At 42.0% G+C, this 24,641-nt stretch overlaps 2 protein-coding genes across 3 annotated transcripts in view; one reads left to right on the plus strand and one right to left on the minus strand.

The window, feature by feature from the left end:
* Positions 1-24,641, minus strand: part of LOC132418498 (N-alpha-acetyltransferase 11-like) — a 581,283-nt gene that overhangs the window by 172,748 nt on the left and 383,894 nt on the right. The window lies entirely within an intron of this gene.
* The window catches only part of ARHGEF6 (Rac/Cdc42 guanine nucleotide exchange factor 6), a 119,058-nt gene that overhangs the window by 87,554 nt on the left and 6,863 nt on the right, over positions 1-24,641 (plus strand). For both annotated transcript variants that reach the window (XM_060002341.2, XM_060002342.1), the window contains 10 exons: positions 7,186-7,324; positions 9,934-9,993; positions 11,976-12,122; positions 15,139-15,225; positions 16,035-16,113; positions 17,337-17,482; positions 18,553-18,678; positions 20,252-20,272; positions 21,455-21,548; positions 22,679-22,768. In XM_060002341.2, coding sequence (XP_059858324.1) covers positions 7,186-7,324; positions 9,934-9,993; positions 11,976-12,122; positions 15,139-15,225; positions 16,035-16,113; positions 17,337-17,482; positions 18,553-18,678; positions 20,252-20,272; positions 21,455-21,548; positions 22,679-22,768 — 989 coding nt within the window. The remainder of the gene's footprint in view (positions 1-7,185; positions 7,325-9,933; positions 9,994-11,975; positions 12,123-15,138; positions 15,226-16,034; positions 16,114-17,336; positions 17,483-18,552; positions 18,679-20,251; positions 20,273-21,454; positions 21,549-22,678; positions 22,769-24,641) is intronic.

Below are 24,641 nucleotides of genomic sequence, written 5' to 3' on the forward strand. Positions count from 1 at the left end.
ATCTTTCCATGTGCCTGTTGGCCATCTGTATGTCTTCTTCGGAGAAGTGTCTACTTAGGTCTTCTGGCCATTTTTGGATTGGGTTGTTTGTTTTTTTGATATTGAGTTGTATGAGCTGTTTGTATATTTTGGAAATTAAGCCCTTGTCAGTCACATTGTTTGCAAATATTTTCTCCCAGTCTGTAGGTTGTCTTTTCATTTTGTTGATGGTTTCCTTTGCTGTGCAAAAGGTTAAAGTTTGATTAGGTCCCATTTGTTTATTTTTGCTTTTATTTCTATTGCCTTGGGAGACTGACCTCAGGAAACATTAGTACAATTTATGTCAGAGAATGTTTTGCCTATGTTCTCTTCTAGGAGTTTTATGATGTCCTGTCTTACATTTAAGTCTTTAAGCCATTTTGAGTTTATTTTTCTGTAGGGTGTGAGGGAGTGTTCTGACTTCATTGATTTACGTGCGGCTGTCCAGCTTAACCAACACCACTTATAGAAGAGACTGTCTTTTCTCCATTGTATATTCTTGCCTCCTTTGTCAATGATTAATTGACCGTAGGCCTGTGGGTTTATTTCTGGGCTCTTTATTCTAGGGGTAGTTTTTTGAGACCAGTCTTTGAAATTTGCTGGTTCTCTCTACTGACCTAGCTGGCCTCTTGTGTAGCTTGTTGTTCTTAATTAAGAGGACCAGCCTTCTCTCATTTGCTTACCACCAAAATCTTCATTGCTTTTGCAAGAGACCTTAGGCTTGAATTTCCCCACACTGTTTTTCAACTAGAACCAATTCCTTTGAGGAAAGCTCACTGTTCCTATAGTCTGTCTGCCTTTCCCCTGGGCAAAATCTTTGAGCCACTGCTCTGGGTGCTGGGCAGGGCAGTAGCCTCTGTTCTTCTCTGTTTACCTTTCCCAGCACAGAACCTCTACCCTGCAAGCGAGCTGGGGTGAGGGTAATTTGGTGCCAGTATTTTCAGCCTGCGTCCTCCCTCTCCGTCCAACCTCTCAGCCACACTCACTAGGCATTCAGCATCTTCAACTCAGAGCTGAAGCAGTTGAGATACGCTAGTGAGATATTGTGTCCTTGGGTTGGGAGTTGAGGGCAGAGGGAGCCCTCTCTTGTCCACACTTGCCTGGAGTGGCTTCTGGCAAACTGAGCCAGGAGGAGGGAGGAGGGAGAGAGGGAGAGAGCAGGTCATGGCTCAAATACCAAGCTCTCCCTGTTCTTACTGAGTTTTAGAATATTTTCTTGAATAAATGTTTTCTTCATTTACCAGATGTCATTGGAACACTTGCTAGAGACTTTAAATGGTTGTTTTTATAGGTTCCAGTAGCTCTACTTGTTTCCCCGGGGGATGGGTCCACATAGCATCTCATGCCACCGTCCCCTTCATGCCTCTCCTTGATGTCAGCCTAAAAACTTTTTCCCACTTTTGTATTGTCTCAGTTTACAGTTCTGCCACTTAGAAGCTGTGTTACCCAGGGGGATTCACTTAATCTTTAAGCCTTAGTTTCCTCACTTGTAAAATGAGGATAAAATCACCTACCTTGCAGGGCTGGTGTGAGGATTCAATGCAATAATGTACACCAAGTACCCGGCATATAGCACAAGGTACTTGCTGCCACCTCCCATGTCTGCTTTATTCGTCTTCTACCAGCTTCTCGTTGTTTTTTAGAAAAAAAATTATGCAATATTTCAAGCATACAAAGAACAGAGATAAAATAAAGTACACCCACATACCCACCATTCAGCTTAAGAATCAAATTGTAGCTGCAATTGGAGTCCTGTGTATACTTTCCAATATTTCCTGCTCCTCCCTCCCTCCCCCGAGGGAACCTCAGTCCTGAATTGGTTTTTATTATTTCCAGGAATGTTTTCATACTTCACTACTTATCTTCAATAAAGAAAAATATGGTTCAGAGGCATTTTTCCTGTGATGGCTACGTAAACATCCTGTGTGGATAAGGGTAAATTTCTTAATGCCAATGAAAAGAGATCCCATCATGTTAGCTTGCCATTTATATGAGCACGTATTCTTTTTCTTCTGATCTGAGAACAGCAATTCTGGATAAATACCAGAAAGAAAGGGTGTACCTCAGATGGCAGACTTGTAGTGTTTAGAGAATTTTCTGTTGTAATTCTATGTACTAAAATACTACTGACTCTGCATTCACCCATGTTAGGAGTTTAAAGTATAAATAACAGTAGAGATTCCTTCAAACATTACGATTTAAAGTTTGTTGCACAGTTAATTGAAAGATTCTCAACTTTGGGGGGAAATTATTATACCCTGTTTGCTTGATTTTGGTTAGTGATTTTTTTAAATTGAAGTATAGTTATTTACAATGTTTCAGGTGTACAGCAAAGTGATTCAGTGTACATATATCTATGTATATATATATATATATATATTCTTTTTCAGATTCTTTTCCATTATAAGTTATTACAAGATACTGAATATAGTTCCCTGTGCTATACAGTAGGTCCTTGTTGTTTATCTATTTTATATATGATTAGTGATTTTTTTGGAGAATTTTATAATATCCCTTGAAATGATGGAAGACTCACTGGAGTCCCATAGAACTGAATTTTTACCTTAGTGGTTTATTTACATGTAAGGAATGAAAATTAAATTAAAATACTTGGGGTTATCCTCAGAGGTGCTTCTAATATAATCTCAGCTATTTTCTAGGCATCTTGTCATAATTTATGCTGACATACTAGAGGCAAAGCATACTTGAGTGAAATTCTCAGAAAATTCAGATTAAAATCCTGTTTTATATGAAGGTTTCAGCTGAAATAGGGACATTGGTGGATTTCTGCTAAAGCTGTAGACGCTTAGAGGCGGGAAAATCTGAGTCAGAGCAAGCCAGTTAGGTGAACTTCTTCATTTCGGCCGGCAGGTAGCAGTATCATACTAGAAATGCTTGTGACGATTGACAGTGAGACCAGACGCAGCCTGAAAATTGTATGACTGTGTGTTGGTGCCTTGTGAAAAGTGCAGTGATGCATTATCTGAATTTGGAGATATAAGCAGACCCCAATCTTGATATGTTTGTTCCCCATATTTACATATATTTGAATGACTGCCCCAGTCTTTTGCTCGGCCCTGGGTGAGGTCTTTTGGGATTTCCCCTCTCTCTCCCCTTCTGGCTTGCTATTGTGGCTCTTATTTCTTCCTGGGAGAAACTTCACCCTTACAAAAATACCCACTTCTCTCCCGTGCTTCGTTGTGGCATCCATCCTTTTCACAAGGGAGAGGAACCCGGCGGCGTGAAAAGACAGAGCGGGCAGAGGAGGAGAGAGTTAGCACCGAGGCAGATCTGGACCTCACTTCCGGCTCTATTGCGGCGACTACCACAAACACCACGTGTTCTTTTCCTCTTGTTAGTTTTATTCACTCTCTGTTTACCACTGTTGTCAGCAATGAAGACTTTGAGAAAAACTCAGAGCTGTGTACTTGCTTCCGGGACGAAGCACATAGGAAAAATTCTGAGGCTAGATTCTGGTCTGTCTTTGAGGAACCAGGGAAGGGAGCAAGTGAGACTGACCACAAACAAAAAGTGGTGGGGAGGAAGCAGGTAGCCTAGTCTCTGGGACTGGATCAGTGAAAAAAGGGCTAAGTGAGATCCACCCAACCCAGTGTGAGCGGCATCCCGGGGATTTTCCACTGGCCACGCCCAGCCTCCCAGTTCCTCGTGCCTCACCTCCCCATTCCAGACCACGGTGAGTCCCATGAAAGGCTGGTGGCGAGAGAGTGAGGCGAAAAGAGGGGAAAATCTGGTCCTTTTCTAGCTGCTCTAGTTAGAGTTACCATCGTTCAAAGTGGAAATCTATGCAAAGATTCTACAGAAACACTGTTATATGAGATGGTTAAACCCTGTAGTGTTATTATAATGTATGACACTTTTCTTCAGTTTTCCAGCCCAACCTAGAATATACCAGAGCCCCATCCACCATGCATTCTCTAAGGGTATGTTGAGTTTCAAACAACATTCATACATTGAAAACTGCTTCTGTGGTATCACATCACATATACAGAACCTGTTAAACTTGAAAAGCACTTCAAGCAGGCTGTATAAAACATAAAAGCTGCATTTGAAAGACAGATTGTGTTTTGGTATACTGACATATATTTGCATGTTATATTTGTGTATGATATTAATTTGTGCATTAAATTTATTTGGCTAAGTAAAATGTGTCTTTGAGGATCTATTTATCATAATGGGCAGTGGCTTTATAAGGCAGTTTTGTTCTTTTGTTGCACTAGTCTAATGTTACTTTTTCCCTAATAGCCAGTGTTTTATTCTGAGATAGTGATCTCACGTTATATTGAAAAAAATTTTTAAATTCTTTTGTAATATTTAACAAGCCTAGAAGTTAGAATGCTGCATGGAAAGTAGAAGTTAGAATGCTGCATGGAAAGTAATAAAGTACACGTTAGCATTTGCTTTTAATTGTTGTAACCCTTGTATCAATTAGAGTAGAACGTTGAGGATGCAGGTAGTTATTTACTCATGGAAAGGAAAAAATAAGACTTGTTTACCAAATTGAAAAGAAATTAGGAAAGTGATTTTCTCAAAATTACATACTCAAATGCTCTCTCCAACTTCGAGTTATTTTCCTAATTATATTTTATATGTGATGATCATTTTTTAGTCTAAGCCAAATCTGACCCACAGGCAGGTTAACCTGTGTTTCCCTAGTCGCTTGCTTTAAGCACTATTTCTTTTTTAAAAATTTTTATTGAAATCTACTTGATTTACAATGTGTTAGTTTCAGGTATACAGCAAAGTAATTCAGTTATACATATATATATTCTTTTTCATATTCTTTTCCATTATGATTTATTACAGGATATTGAATATAGTTCCCTGTGCTATATAGTAGGACCTTGTTGTTTATCTATTTTATATATAGTAGTGTGTATCTGTTAATCCCAAACTCTTAATTTATCCCTTCCCCACCCCCTTTCCCCTTTGGTAACCATAAGTTTGTTTTCTATGTCTGTGAGTCTGTTTCTGTTTTGTAAATAAGTTCATTTCTATCATATTTCAGATTCCACATATAAGTGATATCATATGATATTTGTCTTTCTCTGTCTGACTTACTTCACTTAGTATGATAATCTCTAGGTCCAAAACACTATTTCTTCTAGAAGTTCTCCCTGCATTATTCAAGTCAGCTCAGCTCCCACCCTCCTTTTTTTCATGGTTTAGACCTCAGAGATGGTCCATGCCACTGCTGTGTTCCACATCGAGCATCAGACAGTAGTGATTTCCAGCAGACCTGGGTATGAACCTTAATGTAGCTATTTACTTGCTTTCACTCACCCTTTCTGAGTCTCATGTTTCTCGTCTGTAAAATGAAGATAACACCTGTGTTGGAATGTTGTTGTGAATATTAAACAAGAACAAATGTATGCAGAGATCTTAGCATGAAAGATTTTAGTCTTATAAACCCCAATATTTAAGGTTCACAATTTTAGTAGGAAGTAGGTTTTATCTCTGCTTTACAAATGAGTCAGCTGAGGTTGGTAACTGATCAGGGTCACTGAATCTGTTTTATGATTTCAAGTCCAGGGCACTTCCCTCCCCTTGGCTGCTTCTGGAGCAAGACTGCAAAAACTGATAAAACAGGTAGGCTTGATGGTTAGATGTGACCACTCAGATGAGATCTATCTTCCGTGACATCCTGTGATTCTGCGTGACTCAAGGTTGCTGTGTAACAGCTGAAACGATGTCTTTTTCTCTCCTGCTTGCAAAAGCCAAGAAGAGGGAGAGTATCTATAATAGGGGTAACCTGCAACCCACCACACCCCCAAACCCCCTAGTAGGTTTTCACTGATAGCAAGTTTCTTTGAACACAACACAACTTTTTGCAACATGCCACAGTTGGGAACCGCTGTCGAAGATGTGTTCTAGGAGAATAAGTAGATCATTTGGTAGTAGAGGGTTCCTCTTGGAGAGGGATGAGAAGATTGGTGGGGCCAGTGGGAATCCAAAAAGTTAAGACTTGATCCTGCAGGCAGTTGGAGGTTCCTGAGTAGGAAAGCAACAGGAGTTAAGTGGTGGTTTGCAGGGTGCTTCACAAGCCGGAAATCCTGGAAGCTGGGGGGTCCATTGGACTATTGCAGTGAACTAGACCGGAGAGATGAAGGCCTGAGCTGAGTCAGTGGCAGTGGGAATGGAAAGGAATAAACAGGCACAAGAAGGTTTGTGACGGATTAGATATGCGTGGGTGAGCAGGGAGGGAGAGGGGTCAAGAGATAAGGCAGGTTTCCTTCTTTAATTCTATGTTGCAGAGATATAAACTAAAATGATCTTGCAGCCCCAGGACTCAGTATCCTATTGGTGGAAAGGAGACAGTCCAGAGGGTGCTGAAGGGCAGAGAAAACCCAGGCTTAGACTTAGACATTTGCACAACATGGTTCCTAAGATATTAATACAGTCTTTTTTTTTTTTTTTTTTTTTTTTGGCCACACCTCGCGGCTTGTGAGATCTTAGTTCCCCTACCAGGGATTGAACCGGGGCCCACGGCAGTGAGAGTGCAGAGTCCCAACCACTGGCCCACCAGGGAATTCCCTACAGTCTTGTCTTTTTTTTTAAAGCCGAGTTATTTGGGTAGGCTGCTGCACTGTTTTCAGATCCTAGGCTAAGTGATTAGACATGCAAACATGCTGCTATCTGGATTTAGGACTTGATTCTCGCTCATTACAAGTGGGTGTCCCAGTGATAGGGAGCTCTTGGTGAGTTACTCCCCTTGGCATCTCATCAGCCAATAACTAGAATGTTTGCAGTGACTAAGAAAAGATTTTTTCAAACCTGACGTTGAGGTCGTATGATAGATTGTATGCCCCATGCCTCTGGGTGCAGGCTTCTTAAGGGCAGGGGTTTTGGTTTTCTTCACGGCTGTATTCCCAACAGAGAACAGAGCCTGTCACTTAGTAGGTGCTCAATAAATAATTGTTGGATGAGAAAATAAAGCCAGGGATCATAAGTGCCTGGTTCACCGCTGTAGCCCAGTGCTGTGCGCCATGCTGATTGAATTGAGTTGAAGTGCGTTGGACAGCATTTGTGCTGGTGATCCAAAATTTATTTGGTTTTCTATGCTGTGAAATACAGGAAAATCATGTTCAGTTGGTAACTCTTTACATGGAATATTAAGCAGTAACAAAACTATATTCGTTCTTTTGCCAGTGATGATCTGGAACGATTTATGGAAAATCAAGGTGCATCTAGCCCAGGTATCCTCATTTTAACAACAAGTCTCAGCAAACCTTTCATGCGACTGGAAAAGTATGTTACTCTCTTGCAAGAGTTGGAACGGCATATGGAGGTAAGGGAAGGCGAGCTATTTTAAGCTCCTGTACAAAGGATGAGCCTCTGCTCTGGAGGAAGCAGCCAGTACCGCCTCCAAACTAGCCTTACTGAGGAGTTCAGAAAAAACCTGGGTTTCAAAATTTACTTGATCCAGTCTTCCCTCTTCCTGGGCTTTTAGTTTTCCTCTTTATGCAGCAAAATAAGAATGGGACATTCTTTTTTTTTTTCCCCTCTGAAGATTTTTTTTTACTTATTTTTTCCAGCTTTATTGAGGTATGATTGGCCAATAAAAATTGTATATATTTAGGTTGTACAACGTGATTTTTTAAAGGTGTACAATGTGATGATTTAATATACATACATTGTAAAACCATGACCACAATCACGTTAATTAACACATCCATCACCTCACATACCTACCTTTTTCTTTTAGTGAGAACTTTCAAGATCTTTTCTTTTCTTTTCTTTTTTTTAAGCAACTTTGAAGTATACAATACAGTATTATCGACTATAGTCACCATGCTGTACATTAGATCCCCAGGACTTATTCATCTAATAACTGAAAGATACCCATACTTTACTATTAAATATTCGTGATCATTCTCCCTCCCCTCTCTTCTCCCAGCCCCGGTCCTGTTGCTTCCTCAAGTCTCTGCTCACTGGTTGACTTAGGTTTACTTCTGCCCTCTCATCTGTAGATGGTGGTTCTACAGAGAAATCTTCCACCAAGAAACCTTCTGTTGCTCTGATATATGAACCAGCTTTCTTGTGGGAGCTAAACAAAGCAGAACAGCATCAGAAAACGTACAGAACATTTTTCATTATAGACAGGAATGTTTATCCCTAGAGCACTGTGGTCATTCAGCTTCATGACTCTGGATTACAATGGAAGATTCTGGTGTTTCTTTAAAGATGAATAAATGGGTCCAGTCTCAGTTTCTCTGTTTACGCAGCCATACATCTCCATCAAAGCCCCCTCACATTTTTTGTTTAAAAATGCACAGTTTACTTGCAACAGCTGTAGCATAGCTATCACCTTTTCTAAATATTCAGATTTGCACTGAGGCCTGAGGATTGAATATTGTTGCCTCAAGAGCCCAAATCCTCTTTATTAGAAGCCCGTCAGCAGGGGTAGCTTCTCGAGCCGCTCTTGTGTGATGGAGCATGGGGGATGGGGATGGGTGAGGAGGGCCCGAGGGGGGAAGCTGCGTTTACCCTACTTGTTCTCCCTGTGTCTGGGGAAAGGTTTTGAGGTTTGAAAGGGTTTGATTATCTTTAAAGAGAAAGGTTGCAGGAAGGTGTTGACCTCTGGATGGCTTTCCAAAAGCTAAACCTGTTCTCCGAACCGTTTGTGGTTTGCCCCTCCTTGTTTATCACAAAAATCCAGAAACGCGTGGCCCCAGTTTCTGGAACTGCTCAGTGCTGAAGTGCAAACAGACACTTCATTTGAGGAAATAAAATCCCAGGTGCTCCCACTGCTTGCATCCTCTGTCCTGGCCCTTTTTGTCTCAGAGCCCGTTTCCTCTCCTCCTCCGCTGGTGCTGGTGGTCACCTGCCTTTGGCTGCCTTTCATTTCCCACCATCAGATAATACGTATCCTGAGAACAGGTTCACCATCTGGTGAGACACTTTATCCAGCTTTCTGGTCACTGAGTATGGCTGCTGGCTCCTGGCAGAGTAGAACTTGAACTTCTCAACGATCAGCCGATTTGCAGAAGGATACATTTATAAAGGAGTACAACCTTTCTTTTCATAAGCAGTGCTGCTCTTGGCTTGGGTCAGAGCCTTAGTCCACTCAGCTCTGTATTTTATCACCCAAAGCTGATCAAACAGCAGATTTTGTCTTCCTTTTACTGCTGCTGAATTCCAGAGGTTAGCTGGACATCTCCCGCAAGGAGCCCTACTTTCCCTTCATAAACAGTTATGCAGATGTGGATCCCTCAAAGCCATTTTGAACCTGTCCACTTTTCAGGGTTGTGAGTACCGTGGAATTGCAGACCAAATATAATCAGCTTGCTTAAGAAGGAGCACATGGTATGAGACCTGGAATTTTTTCCCGTCTGCCATGTTGAGTCTGCTGAAAGAAGATGGAGGCGGTGTAGGAAATGAGATTGGATTGAGTTCTCTCTAACCACCACTCTGTTTCTACAATTCCCTACCTCTTGTCATTTACTAACAACATGACCTAATGATGCCCCCCCACATAATTATTATTAATTATCCACGGTATAACAGCAAAAAGGCAAATGGGAACTCTTGCCTCGATAACTGTACCTAGTATGTTGTTACCAAATATATAATGTGTTCCCAGCCATCTTAATTTCTTCATCACCTAATCATTAGAGGTGCTGAGATTCCAAATGCTCAAATGCTGTTTTATTTTTTAATCTTCAAGTTAGCATACGGTAAAACTGACTTTTTTCTTTTGGGGTACAGGTCTATGACTTTTAACATGTGTATAGATTCGAGTTACCACCACTACTATCTCGATACAGAACAATTCCATCATCCCTCAAAATGTCTCCTTTGGATCCCTTTGCAGCCACACCCTCCTCCCACCCCTAAGCCCTGCAATCACTGCTCTGTTCTCCTTTAATATTGTTTTAAAATGTATTCCTTTAATAGGATACGCATCCAGATCACCAGGATATTCTGAAAGCAATCATAGCATTCAAAACTCTCATGGTAGGTGACGCTCTAAAATTATAACTCTCCATTTTGTATGCTTTGTTCCTAAAAGCGTGACTTGTGTGTAATGTTTCTTTCCTTCTGCAAAGGTCTCTAGAGTGGAAACAATAAGCTCTAGTGACCGTATCGCAGTGATTGTTTCATTTACTGTTGTCTTCCAAACATCATGCTTACCTGTGAAAGGTTGCCAGGCTGAGGGTGTAAAGCACTCATTTGAAGTCTCTGCCACATTAAGCATGGCTGTGTAGGTGGGGGGTTTCCTTTTGTCTCTTTGTCTTTACCCCCGTGTTACTCACCTTATGTCTGTGCAACTCGTCCTTCACTGATCGGCATCAATACCGGATTCATCTACTTATGCCGAAGGGTGTGAGTCTATTCTTTGCATATGAAAAAGAAATCCTTCATCAAATCTAGAAGGAAAAAGAAACCCGACTAAAATACAATTGCTGTATATAGAGTGCTATCAAAGTTACCTTTTATCTTGAATCTCGAGCACAGTGGCTTAGTGTCCTCTTGAACCCACTGAGGTAAAACTGCTTGGTGGCATTTTAGGAGGAAAGAAAAGGTTATTTGGGGTGATTAAGTTGAGCTTAATTTTAGACATTTCTGTAGTACTCCAAGTGATGGGGATCAACGTTTAGTTATTGATTCTTGCTGTAAGAATCAATTGATTGATTCTTGCAACATTCACCATCACCTCGTTTTTATTGCTGTCGAAAGATCTGTACCTGACGTGCCCACAGTTAAACAGCAAGTTGAAGACCAGAGTGTAAGGTATCAGGTTAAAACTGCTGTTGTAGGTAAAAAATGGTGGAATATTGGCAGTTTGACATGGTTCAACCTAATGGAACAGCCCACTGAAACCCATGACATTTATAATTATTTGTATCCCTTCTCTTTTTTCCTATGTAAATTGAGTATAAAATGTCTCATTTGAAAAATGATATTTCATTCTAATCATTTTACATGTTGTAAAACTTGCTTTGACGGTTATAGTATACTTATTCCCATTCTAGGCCTCAAAAATATGTGTACAATGAATTTATTTCCTCAAGTTTCCATTTACCTGAAAGGGGCAGCAGAGCTTTTATAGAAAACATGCCCCAAAACACTATGATAGTCATTTGGAAACAGGAACATAACTAACCATATGCTTATTTTCATACTCAGTTTGGAGTGAATACTGTTAAATTATTTTAAGATAACTTCACATTTTCTGAAGCAGTGAGATATATATGTATATAGTATATACTGTGTACAAATATATAGTAGTCATACCCCACGTGTTATTTCTTGGCTTGTATTTTCAGTTTGTATTTGTGAAATTCAGTTGTATCCCTTTTTCCAATCCTTTTAGGGATAAAAATTAGCTTAGTACTTTTTCATAGCAATCTACTACTGGTCCCCAAACAAAGTATAGGGCAGTGCCTGTGTTTCATTATAAGATCAGTTTGATTCACTGCGGCAGAAGGAGTTTAATTTTCTCTTTTTCGATAACTCTTGGAGTCATTTTGTAAAGTAAGATGTCACTTGGTTGGAAACTGAGTTAGAAAAATAAAATTGCTTTGTAACAAAGCACGATTTATGCAGAGGTAGGCAAGATGGAGAGGAGCTGGAGCGAGCAGGGACGCCGAGCAGCAGATCTGAACCTACTGGTCCTGTTTGATGTGATTCTGCTACTTGTCTTCCCTTACTCCTTGTGGGGAGGGAGAGGCAACCCCCTTCCTTCTACCACTTTATCTTGATGTTTTGCAAAATGAGAAATGGCTCCTCCTTACAAAATGTTTAGGGGCTGAAGGCTAGAGATTTAAGGTAGTGAATCTTTCCGTCTGTCCGGAACGGACCAGGTGATGGGACTCGTGGTGAGAATAGGGACTCAGCGGAAATCTGGTAGTCAAGAGCCGCTTCTTACTTTAGCCTTGTTTTAGGTCTGTTTCAGAAGAATTCCTATTTCAGTGTGTTCTGCTTTGGCTCTGTAGGCGCAGTGCCAAGACCTCAGAAAGAGAAAACAGCTGGAATTGCAGATACTTTCGGAACCTATTCAGGCATGGGAAGGGGAGGATATTAAAACCTTGGGAAATGTGATCTTTATGTCGCAAGTAATGGTGCAGTATGGAACATGTGAGGTAAGAGGTTTCAAATCTCAACACCCTTTCTTCCGTCTTTTGTATATTTCTTCCTTTATTTCTTCTTCCATCAAGGTCAAATGCTCAGACTTTTCGCATCAGAAACTGAGCACCTGTTCTTTGCCCAGCCCTCTGCTTGGTGCTGTGGGAGCAGTTAAGAGAAAAGAACAGCCATGATCTCTGCCTTCAAAGAACTCATTAGAGACAGATTAAAACCCAAGCTGCAGCTAGAAAACAAACCAAAATAGTCAATGCCATATCATGCCATCCCTACAATAGATTCCACAGAAGTTCAGAGAAGGGAGAGACCAAGAAAAGACTGTATGCAGATAGGACTTGAGGAGGGGGCCGTGAAGAGAGAGGGGGAAGATTTTGTAAGGGAGAGGTCATTCTTATCTCAGGAGAGAGCAGGGATGTGGCCTTTTTTCTTCAGCGCACTGAGCCAGCCAGTTTATTAGGAGCAGAGGAAGCATCCTGGGCAGAGTGAAAGAGCAAATTCATTGGGTTCAAGAGAGGCAGGTTGTGAAGAACCTCGGATGTCAGCCAAGGATATTTCAGCTGGACTCAGCAGGAAACCATGCGAGGCCTGAGTAGTAGAGAAACAGGGGTGAAACGAAAGGGGCGTTTCGTTGTGACAGTGACAACCTGACAGCTGTGTATGTCAGCTAAACTGGAGGGGATGGGGCTAGAGACAGGCCATCTGGGTTGGAAAGTGGTAAGTACCCCCCAGGAAGGTGGTGGCAGAGAGAACGAAACTTAAGGGGCAAATATGAGACCTGTTTAGAAGGGAAAGCCTGTAGGAAGTGGTGAGCCAGAGGCTAGAGGAAATGACGGATGTCATTTCAGACCTGGTAACTTTCAAGTGATGGTGGGTATCCAGGAGGAGATGACTTGTAGGCAGCTGTTGAAACGGTATAGAAATGTGGGTAGGAGGTCAGAGTTAGAGGCAGAGGTTTACATGCCCCTGACAGATGTGCCTTCTTGGGAAGTAAATATCCAGAGAGAAGCACAGAAGCCTGAAGATGGATTATGTCTTTTAGGAAGGGAGCGGGGTGGGGGAAGAAGGTTGATTACATCACCTGGTGTGATTTATGGGGTATTACCATCGTCTTCTCCCTCCCCAAACATCTTCCTCTACTCCCTGACAGGTCTCTGTCAGAGATTCCTTACTGTGGTTACCAAAGGGGAAAGCGGGGAGGGATAAATTAGGAGTTTGGGATTAACAGATTCAAACCACTATACATAAAACAGATAAACAACAAGAACCTACTATATAGCACAGGGAACCATATTCAATATCTTGTAATAACCTAAAATGAAAAGAATCTGAAAAAGAATATGTATCTGAATTACTTTGCTGTACACTTGCAGCATTGTAAATCAACTATACTTCAATTTAAAAATTGGAAAAAAAAAGCAATCTCATTTAAAATGCAGATACCCTGTGGAAGGTTAATGCAGCGACTCTAACAGTCTTTCATACCTTTGGGATAAACCTCTTGGGTAAAGCAAGGATGAATCAGTGCCGGAAAAAGACGAAGCAGGGACTCCCTGGCTGTGCAGTGGTTAAGACTACACGCTTTCAGTGCAGGAGGCTGGGGTTCGATCCCTGGTCGGGGAACCAAGATCTCGCATGCTGCACGGCGAGGCCAAAAGATTAAAAAAAGAAAAAAAGACAAAGCAGAAGATAGAGGAGAATCAGGGGAGTGTGGTGTGTCGTGGAAATTCTAGGAGGAGCATTTGAAAATGGTCAGCCTGCTGAGTGCTGCAGAAGGGTCAGAGGTCAAAGAGTATGGAGACTGGGAAGAAGCCATTGGATTTCTCTAGAAGGCAGTGATTGAAGACTTTGAGAGAGCAGCAGGGGTGCAGTTAGAGAGGGATCAATGGGGAGAAAACAAAGGCAGCAAGTAATTTGGCAATAAAATGTCAAGAAATAGGGTGTTATGGCTAAGGCGCCACAGGGGGCAAGTGAAAGCTTATGAAATGGACAGGAGATGTACATATGCTAAAGGCAGCAGAAAAAGCCAGTTAGACAGGAGAGGCAGCTGGAAGCAAGAGCAGGAGATGAGACCAAGCAAGAGAAATATGTGAGAGAACGCAGAACACTTGTTAGAAAAATTAGCCTTGAAAGTTGCTCTTCTCAAGCGGGAGAAAGGAGACGGAGCCAGGCATGAGGATAATTGTAGCTAAGATGGCCGGATGCACGAGCCCAGTGCAATCTTTGGCATCTACTCACTGCATGTCTAAGGGGTTCAGAGAAGCCTTCGTGTGTAAAATTTCCTTTAGTGCCATTTTAAAAAGTGTTTCCTTCTTTGTTTTATATGGGTATAATAATTATTGTGTAGTTATTGATTAACGGTAATTTTAGGAAGAGTTTACCATACATGTTAGGGCATAATAAATTTCCTATCACCTGAAAACCCCTTTATTTGGCCACTTTTCAAAGTAAAATCATTTTCACTTTGAGAACATTGAGACTTACATTGTGCTCTGGTTGCACCTTGGGCAGGAAGGCATTAACTGTGTGACTTTTCAGGCTTACGTGCTTGGGAAACAGGCGTGGCTGTTTGTATTTAACTCTTATGTATAGGAAGGACACAGATAAACTGGGGGCCTATATCCATTTTCAAAGTAAAATTAAATGCGTTTTATACTTTTAAGTTGGATATCCTTTTTTTTAAAAAAAAAATCACTGTGGGGGCTTCCCTGGTGGCGCAGTGGTTGGGAGTCCGCCTGCCGATGCAGGGGACGCGGGTTCGTGCCCCGGTCTGGGAGGATCCCGCATGCCGCGGAGCGGCTGGGCCCGTGAGCCATGGCCGTTAAGCCTGCGTGTCCGGAGCCTGTGCACCGCAGCGGGAGAGGCCGCAGCGGTGAGAGGCCCATGTACTGAAAAAAAAAAATCACTGTGTTTCATTGCCTTATATAAGATCTATGTTACAAAAATGATTCCAGAAATTCTTAATAAGCAAAATGTGCAATTTATATTTTTCATTTAATCTTTTTCCTTCCACTTCAGGAAAAAGAGGAGCGGTACCTCATGTTATTTTCAAGTGTCTTGATAATGTTATCTGCAAGTCCTCGGATGAGTGGCTTTATCTATCAGGTTAGTAGATTTCATATAAAGCAAATAGCAAGACCCGTAATGAAAACAGGTTTCCATCCAGATGCAATATTTCCACTCCGGCATTAAAAGCTCCAGCCAGAAAAGACAGAATGTTCTGTCTGACCCTTCATGTAATTAAACAGTTTATAAGAGCAGATGTTCCTTCTCTCAGAGGTGTATGTGTTAGCATAATGAGTTTATCCTGAATGTCCACTGCTCTGGTTATAAGCTAGATTATGAATGTGTAAATAGAAATTGAAGTCTGCAACTAGATGAATTAGCAACAGAATTTTCCAGGCCCATATCATATCATTATTGCTGAGAAAATATAAAGTTGAGACTTGCCCCTATGGTTGTCTTATTACAGTCACATCACGTGACTCAAGTTTCTGAGATGGAAGTCATTCAGCTCCTTAGGAAATTCAACTTCCTTTAGTCTGCTCCCAAAACACGGAGTACTGTAAGTTACTGTTGCCTATATCCTATCTTGGCCTAGCGATTACTAATTTTCATGAAATTCGAGTTTCTACTTTGTTTTCTGATGATCAGGAAAATGTGTTAGAAAAGTAAACTGTGATTAAATCCTGACCTTATGGTTTAGGGTGTGTTAGCAAAACACAACCCCCATTTTCCCCTTGCTTTCTTGTCTGATTAAAATTTAAAGTGGGGAAACATATTATCTATTGACAGACCAAAGAAATATGTCTCTCCATAATTCACCAGTGATTCCTAAGAGGGTCAGAAAATCTAACAAATAAGCCGAGACATGTATAACCACAGAATTAATGGGGATATTCTTTTTCTGGTAGGGAAAAATACCAATAGCAGGAATGGTGGTGACTAGATTAGATGAAATTGAAGGGAATGACTACACATTTGAAATCACTGGTAGGTAATTTTCTCTTCTTCATGTAGCTACTTCAAATTCTTTTTGAAATGCAGTGGGGTTGAAATAAAGAAGTGCTATTATTTTCTGTTATAAAATCCGTGAGCAAGTTTTACATGGGCATGGCAAAGCATATTACATTTCCTGGGTTAATTAGTCTACAGCAATAGCAGGGAAACCTCCTGGTCATTCAAAAGCCTCGGCTTTGCCATTAGTTTCAATCTTCTCTTGTATAAGAGCTATTTGTTAGAGCTAAGAAATAACAAAATGGACCGATGTAAATGTAATTTTCTCTCCCTTCTGTCGTCTGTTCCCTGGTGGCAGAGGAGCCATTTTATCACCAGCCTATGAATTAGCAAGATTTGGGTGTGTTTTTAAAAAGTGCTGAAAAGCCGTGAAACTTTCTTCACAAATTGAGCAAAATGCCACACCTCCATAATGCTCTGTGACATTTTGGCCTCTTGTCCCTTTTTCCAAACCTGTTTGATATCCACCTGATGGTTGCACTTTTTGCACTGACACGACACGATGGCTAACACTGGGATGCTGGCCGCAGGCTTTACCCCCTTCTTTCCCAATAGGGAGCCCGAGATTTGGTGTTGGCCCAGAGATTGGAACCAGTCTTAGTTGGATCTTGCTTCTTCTTTTTTTTTTTTTTTTGCGGTACGCGGGCCTCTCACCGTTGTGGCCTCTCCCATTGCGGAGCACAGGCTCCGGCCCGTGCAGGCTCAGCGGCCATGGCTCCCGGGCCCAGCCGCTCCGCGGCATGTGGGATCTTCCCGGACCGGGGCACGAACCCGTGTCCCCTGCATCGGCAGGCAGACTCTCAACCACTGCGCCACCAGGGAAGCCCTTGCTTCATCTTTGATATTGGGTAAAGCAATACAATATTCTCATTTTAGACTATGAACTAGATGGACCCTGTGCTTACATTTTTGGATTGGGAGTTTGTTTAGCGTGAAGTTTTCTACTACTTCCAAGATTCTGTAAGTGGTAGAAATCCAGGATGGTTTTATAAACCAGATATGAGCATTTATGTCTTTACTTTATTATCAGAGCTTATCTGTTCCTGATAGAGAAGTTTCAACAGGGTTAGCTCATAGGTATGAAAACGCCTGAAAATAGACACCCAAGTCCTAGCTGCAATGAAGTGTGTTTATGAATGAGGCAAGCTCAAGCTCCTCCTTGCCTTTTGTTTCCAAATGCTCCTGATCGGGTGATGCAGGTAACATAGTAGAGAGAATTGTGGTCCACTGCGGCAACAACCAAGGCTTCCAGGATTGGCTGGAGCATCTGTACAGGCTGATCAGAGGACCCGCCTCTTGCAGTTCCTTATCCAAAACATCATCATCATCTTGTAGTGCTCATTCCGTAAGTACTCCATCTGTCCTGTCCAGGGATTATTGAGTCTCTTGTCAAATCTTGCCTGCTGAGGACTTACAAGAAGTGGTGAGCATGCCCTTAGCCTTTGCATAGTCTGTATTTGTAGGGTTTGAAGTACAGTCAAACCTCACTAATTCTGGTTTCTTGTTATGGAGGGAGACCCATCCCAATGAACAGAGTTTGACTTAGAGGTGTGCAGCTTTGTCTGACAGTATTAAGGTACTCCAACTAACTGCTAGCAAAGTTTTTCTGGCCAGAAGTCCTGCTAAGATGTTTTAATGATAAACAGCATTTATTTTAATCAGCAACCACTACGTTCTTTTTAATAATGTGCTAAGTCAAAGGAAATAGTTTACCTTCGTGAGTACTTGAACATCTCCATGCAATCTCATTTATGCATCACATTCCCTCAGTAACCTTTAAGGGTGAACTTTGAGCGTTGTCTCCTTCCATTTTATCATAAATTTAGAGTTCACGGAATTTGAATTGATGAGATTTTACTGTACTTGCCGAGTGAGATTGAAGATGTGCTGTGTTGTCTGTTAACACTCAAACCTGTGATGCCCAAATTCCAGTTTTGAGCACAGTGTGTGGTGGAAAGAACAAGGGCTTTTGGCATCAGATCTGGGTTCAAATCTTGGCTTTGCCAATTGCTGGCTGGTTACTTCACTTTGCTAAAGTTTGTCTTAAGTTCTTCTCAGGAAATAACCTATTTAAGTGCCTAACTGAGTGCCACACACATGACCAAACTCATTAAATGTTGACTGTTACTCCACTTTCCTCCCTTAGAGGGGAGAAAACACCTAACTTGAATGAAATTCCAGGACAGAGGGAGGGCAGGATCATGGGATGTGGAGTGAGTTTTGTGCCGTTCCTTAGAGACCCCAGAGTCTTGACTGGAAAGCGCCAGTTCTCCAACTGGAGACTTGTTTTCCCGCCTTTTCCTTTCCGGGGCTGCCTTTGCGGATGCAACAAAGCTATTGCTGTTCTCTCAGTGTGTGGCCCAGGGGTCGGGTTCAGATGGCAGATTGCCAACATCTCATCAGACATTCTCCCAGTCTTTTAGCTCTACTGGACAGCCCCGAGGACCCTTGGAGCCTCCTCAAATTATAAAACCGTGGAGCTTAAGTTGTCTGCGACCTGCGCCTCCACTTAGACCATCAGCAGCGCTAGGTTATAAAGAGGTAATTTTGCTACATATGGTATAAAATGCTTCAGACAAGCTGATTTCGTAGCTTATTACAAAGAGTTCTGTGGGCATGTGCTAGAATTGATGATAGGTGATACATGTCAGTCAATCTCGAATTGCTAGACTCGGTGATTTTTTAAAATTAATTTTCCATTTCCGCATTGTCCATCTACACATATTTCTTGAATATCCACAAGGTTTCTGTGCACTGCCTGAGTTTCCCTGGTCTCCCCCTGGAGTGCCTCTGGCTTGCCTTTATGATTATATGATAATTCTATAAATAGGTCATGATGTACACACATCTCAAACAAATGCCACTTCGTTAGCATTGAATTGCTAACCAAGCAGTCCCAACTCTGCATTTGGAATCATTTTGATCCCTTAAACCAAATCAGTAAAAGTCTTATGGGACCAAGCCATGGGTCTGAACTATGAAAGTCTGAATTATTTGCTGCAGTGGAAAGAGAAAAAGAATTTAGTGAAAGGAGTGTCTTTTAAAAAGAGGCTTTTAAGCGACAACCCTAGAGAACATCTGATATTTGGGTAGAATGCGGATTTCAAGGTGTTTTTTTTTTTTTTTTTTTTTTGTCTAGAAGTGGCAGTCAGGAAATGTCAGTCACTATCTTCCATAACTGTGCAGAGCATTACCTTTTCCATCCAAACGGTGGTTTGTTTTTTTTTTTTTTTTCCCCTAACAAGTTTCTCATCATTTCAGCTTTCGGAAAAGATCCTCATATATTAGTAACTATTCTTTAAATAGGTCTTACCGAGTGAAGATTTAAGTCTGTGACAATTATGAGACGTGTGTTAGAATTATGGTGCAAAGGCAGCATATATTTTTGTGTCAAATGTGTGTTTTGATGAGTGGCGCAGACTTAGCTCAATTTTGAGTTTTTGATTTAAAACACCATGCTTCACTTAATTGTTTCACTTAATTGTTGCCTCCAGTTCTTAGTGCAGTAAAAGTAGGACAATATTTGGATATGGGAGGATTTTTTGATCCTTTTAACCTGACATGATAGGAGAAATAATCCTTGAGCCAAATCTTTATTATGTACCTCTATTCAGAATTTGGCCAGGAAACAGCCCCACAGGTTGGCTTTGGAAATTGACCAGTGATTCCTGCAGTTATCCAATTCTCTCCTCTGATTACCTAAATCAGGAGTGCCACTTCATAGTTACCTAAGTCCCCTTTTTAATGATGGATATTTTGTAATTGTCAGTTACTAAGTTCAAATTAAGGTGAGCTTTGAAGGGTAAAGTTGACTTAATCCTTCACAGAACTAATCCATTAAAACTAAGGCATGATCACTTTGTTTCTGCTGGGAGATGTGTAGTTCAGTTATTTTCAGCATTTGTTTTTCTGCACAGAACTGTATTCCTTGGGCTTTTGCATGATGATATTGCATCTGAAACTAATGTGGGAAACATGATGATATTCTCTCTGTGTAATTTATGATAACACTAACATTTCAAATGTTGTTTTAGAATTATTGATAAATGGATTTGGTCATTATAACCATCGACCTCTCACGCTCATCTTCTCTTTCTTTACATATTCACTTTAGAGGATGTCTTATATCTTAAAGGTAAGGGTAGAACGATATCTTTGGCGTACAGTGACATCATATAATGCTGTGCTGTAACCTTTGATGAATGAAGCTTTCCTTTATGCTTGTTTTGTCCCTTGTTACAATTGGTGGCTAAAATATGAAGATACAATTCTGACATGTAAGTACTTTCTTCAGAAAAGTAGGCTCTTGTGAAATATGTGCGAAAATGTCATCTTCTAATGCCTCTAAAATGTCTGTTTTCCGTGGGGTTTTTTATATGCTCTTTCTATTTTTCCTGTTATTTTTGTCACATGTGAATTTTTCATGTCTGTCTGTTTTCAAGTCTAAGTGGATCACTGAGGCTAAGTGGAAGAAATTAAATTCTTTGTTGCAGTTATTTTTAAGGTAGTGATTGTTAACCATGCATCCTGTATATACATTGCATGGGAGATTGGAATAAGATGATCACTGTTTACTTGGGTACTTAATGAGCACCTTTTTAGACCTGCTGGTTATTCATATGGCAAAGGCAAATCCAATAATTCATCTCTCTTTTTTCTACTAATTAAAAATATAACTTTATAGATGTATGTTTAAGCTTGCTGTAGGTACGCTATGCCTAACCCCAAATTATTTATCAGGAAATCCTTCATTTGGCTCTTCTCTCTGACTACAGGGAATTTACTTAGTCTCTCTGCCTTAATTTTCCTGTCTCACAAATGGAAATTGATATTCTTCTTTGTGGAACTGTCGCTAAGGAGAATTTATTTAAATAGTTTTGAAGCTCTTCAAAAAGTGGTCCATACCCCATTAATAGTTACAATTGTTATTTCATTCCCTTAAAGCTGTATCAGTGGGGAATATAAACCAAGTTAGGAAATACTGTTATTTCTCTAGGATTGACATCCATTACTTTCTCTGCAGATGGTACCCTAAAGGCATTTGGCCTCCTGGAGAAGCAGCCGTATCTGCAGTAGGCCCACACCATTCTTATTCCCATCTCTATGGCAATTGAGAGGACAATAGCATTGCCTCGGTTTCATTTAACCTTTTAGAGTTTATTGGAACCATTTTTATTGTGTATAGTATTAAATCCTGATACCCTCCTAAATGAGACTGTCAAAAATAAGAGAGAGCCGTTCTATTTAATTTCATTTGCTTTTTTAATTTGTGTTTTGGGGAAATTTTTAATTCATAAAGAAACCTCTATCCTTACAGGAATCTGGTAAAAGCCCCAAAACGATGAAGAAGTTTCTTCACAAAAGAAAGACCGAAAGAAAGCCATCGGAGGAGGAATATGTCATCCGCAAAAGTATGTGTTTCGTACTTTTAGAAAGTTGGTTATGGATGAGGAATTTTTTGAAAGAAGAGGATTCGAGCAGTATGTTCTCAGCATCACCTTTGACATAAAGAAAAATGCATGGGAAGGCTTGGCCGCCACCTCTCAGCTTTTGCAATAAGCTGTCTCCTGCTGCTTTTCATGTTGTCTTAGGCAGACAAACCATCTATATAGTTTTCATGTTGAACATTTGGCTCTACCTGGTTTAGAACCACTAAAGGGACCCATTTGCTATGGAGACATTTTCTTCTTCCCTCTTAGTTTCTAACACCTGAGATACTTGCCTTTACTGAGATCGACTAAATAGGCCCAAAGCCTGAGATCCTCTGGAATTTTAATGTTCAGTGATGTTCTCAGTTAGTCAAGGAGGCAGCCTGCTGGCATATAGAAACAGGGCTGGGTTTAGAGGCAGGCTGCAAAGTCGGTCAGCCAATCGATACGCACACATTTGCCTCTCTGGGAACAAGGTACTCTGGGACACACATGAAGGAGTAAGTGATGTATCACCAAGGGGTGACAGAGCTGTGTGTATCAGTCTGAAATACAGTCTGGATAAATCTTTGCTGGACTCTAGCTTCTGCTTCCCCTACCCCTCACCTCACCCCTGGATGTGCACAGCAGCGTGTTAACAGTCATTTCTAGAATGAGTTGGAGGGGGTTGGGGGAATGAGAGGGAGAATCAGTGACTAGGCTGGCTGGTTGGGAAAAAATGGGTGGGATTAATGGTGGAAAGCTTCCTAGAGAAAGTGAGCCTTGAAATTTGATGGAGAGGAAGGGTGTGGTGTATGGGATGAGAACTGGGGCCAGCGGCAAGCCCAGGGCTGGCCTTGTAGCCTCTGAGACACTGGCAGGACCCTCCAATTTCGAACTCCAAGTGGCTTCTGGAGCAGGCCACTCTCGGTGCTGAACTCACTGGTGCCCCATCCCTTTCCCAAGGTGGATGTGTCTCTGCTCCACCATGCCAGCCGGTCAGCTTTTTCTCCTGCCTTTCATTAAGGCCACTGGTCAGAGAAGCCAGTGCCTGGCACCCGAGTGCACTGCATCATTTCGAGGGTCCGGAGGCATGTATCTCCTGAGGAGTCACGATTCGTTACACTTGACAGGTACGGCTGCTCTGGAAGAGGACGCTCAGATTCTGAAAGTGATCGAAGCCTACTGTACCAGTGCCAACCTTCAACAAGGCCACGGCTCAAGTAGGTTCCCCCAAACCACTTTCTCTAATGAGTGATGTTTCTCTGCTACTGCTCACTGCCTCTTAGAAAAAGAGAACAGCAACCCAGATGGGCTGCAGGGTGTGTAAAGCAGGTGACTTGCAGCAGAGGGGCGGGCACAGGGCTGCATCTTTCAGATAAGCTGCTTTTAGCTACCAAGCGGTTTGTTTACCCACTGTTTCTTTTCACCCAGAGACAAAGAGAGATGCAAGAGTAAAAAAGTTGGAGGTGATAGAAATGAAAATAAATTTTTTTTTAAAGTCACTCTCCTTTGAAGTACGCAGATACCTTCACCAACACTAGTTAAAGAGCCCAGAGAGTTCCTGTGTCTGTGAACTGATGCTAATCTCTTCTTATAGGCAGATTTGGAAAGGAAGTCAAAATACTATCTTTGATCAGCTGCATATTTAAGCAAACAGAGCTTCACCAAACTCAAGTTTCAGAGTTGCTCTGAAAATCTGGAAATGTAGCTGCTTAGCAGGGCCTTTTGAGAATGTCTACAATTTATCAGGGAGCCATTAGGTGAGGGTATTTCCCCCAACAACTTTCAGGCTACAAACTGAAAGCGAGATAATACTTTCTGATTCATCCTTGTGCTTTTAGAAAAGCCAGGTCACATCGCTTATGTCCTTGGTCTTTCATTATTATGGGCATTCAGGACAGCTGGTGTGAGGGTCTTGCATCTGTGTAGGAGATAAGCTCTCCATAATGTTCCATCTGGACAGCCACTGAGGCCTGGCTTGAGTGTGGGCAGGGCTTCCTCAGTGGACTGCCCTGACCGATGCTTCCAAAGTAACATGTCTCTCAGGTCGTCATGGGGAAAGCATTCTATGTGGAAGTTGACACATTTGACTCTGAAGGGGGGACTGTCACACCTTCTGCTTCTCAGACCAAACCTGCCTCTGGCTTTGGGCATGCCCAGCCCTGATAACAAGGTTCGAGGAGTCAGGAAAAGAAAGCGAGAGCAGTTTTTATTGCAAAAACGAGGAAAAAGAGAGGGGGGCAAGGAGACGCCAGAAGCAGCAGCCGTCATACGAAATCCGACCTCACCTCCCGCCACCTCCTGTCCTCACACTGACAGAGACGGGAGATTTGCTCAGAGGTGCGGGCAGGCATTCTGGCCTCAAGAACCTCATTTTCCCCCACCCCCGTCCTCCCTGGCCTCCCTCTTTTGTGTGGAAAGTGTCTAGCATAGTGCTTGGCACGTGGTAAGCGTTTTCGCATCCTGGTGACCGACACCCTCCATCCCTCTCCAGCCAGAAGTCCTGCACCCATAGAAGCGGCCGCTATTGTTTCTCGCTGCATCCAGTCGGTTGGTTAGTCGGCCAGCCTGCTATGCACTTATTAAGCACCTACGAAGTACTGGGCCCCGAGGAAGGCAGGGACACATCCACCTCGGGAAAGGGATGGAGGTTGAGTGAAGGCACTGAGTGTTCACAACTGGAAGGAACTTGGCTTAGAAGAGAGGAAGCCAGTGGCTCTGAGAGGAAGGATCCAGAAGGGACGGGGAGGTTGCAGGTGCAGGAGAGCTGTCTGGTCAGGTCCCATGGCTGCTCTGTCACCTCTTCCATCCCAGAGCCTGGAGATGGTGAGCGGAGAGCAGTAAGGACGCCTGCATCTTTGCTGCTGTTGTGATCATCTCCCCAACGCCCCCTCTACCCTCCATCAAAATGGTCTTCACCGACCCTGCTTCACCGTGTAGGATGGTAAAGAGAACAAATGGGAGTGAGTGATGCTTCTGAGGCCCTTTAAGCATGCTGCGTCCCAGTGCAGTGCTACGTTCTGCATGATTTTTACTCAAATACAAAACCCACGGGGTGTGGCGTGCCGTTCCCCAGAGACGCGCAGGGAGGAA

This window comes from Delphinus delphis, chromosome X, assembly GCF_949987515.2.
Source record: "Delphinus delphis chromosome X, mDelDel1.2, whole genome shotgun sequence".
NCBI lineage: Eukaryota > Metazoa > Chordata > Mammalia > Artiodactyla > Delphinidae > Delphinus > Delphinus delphis.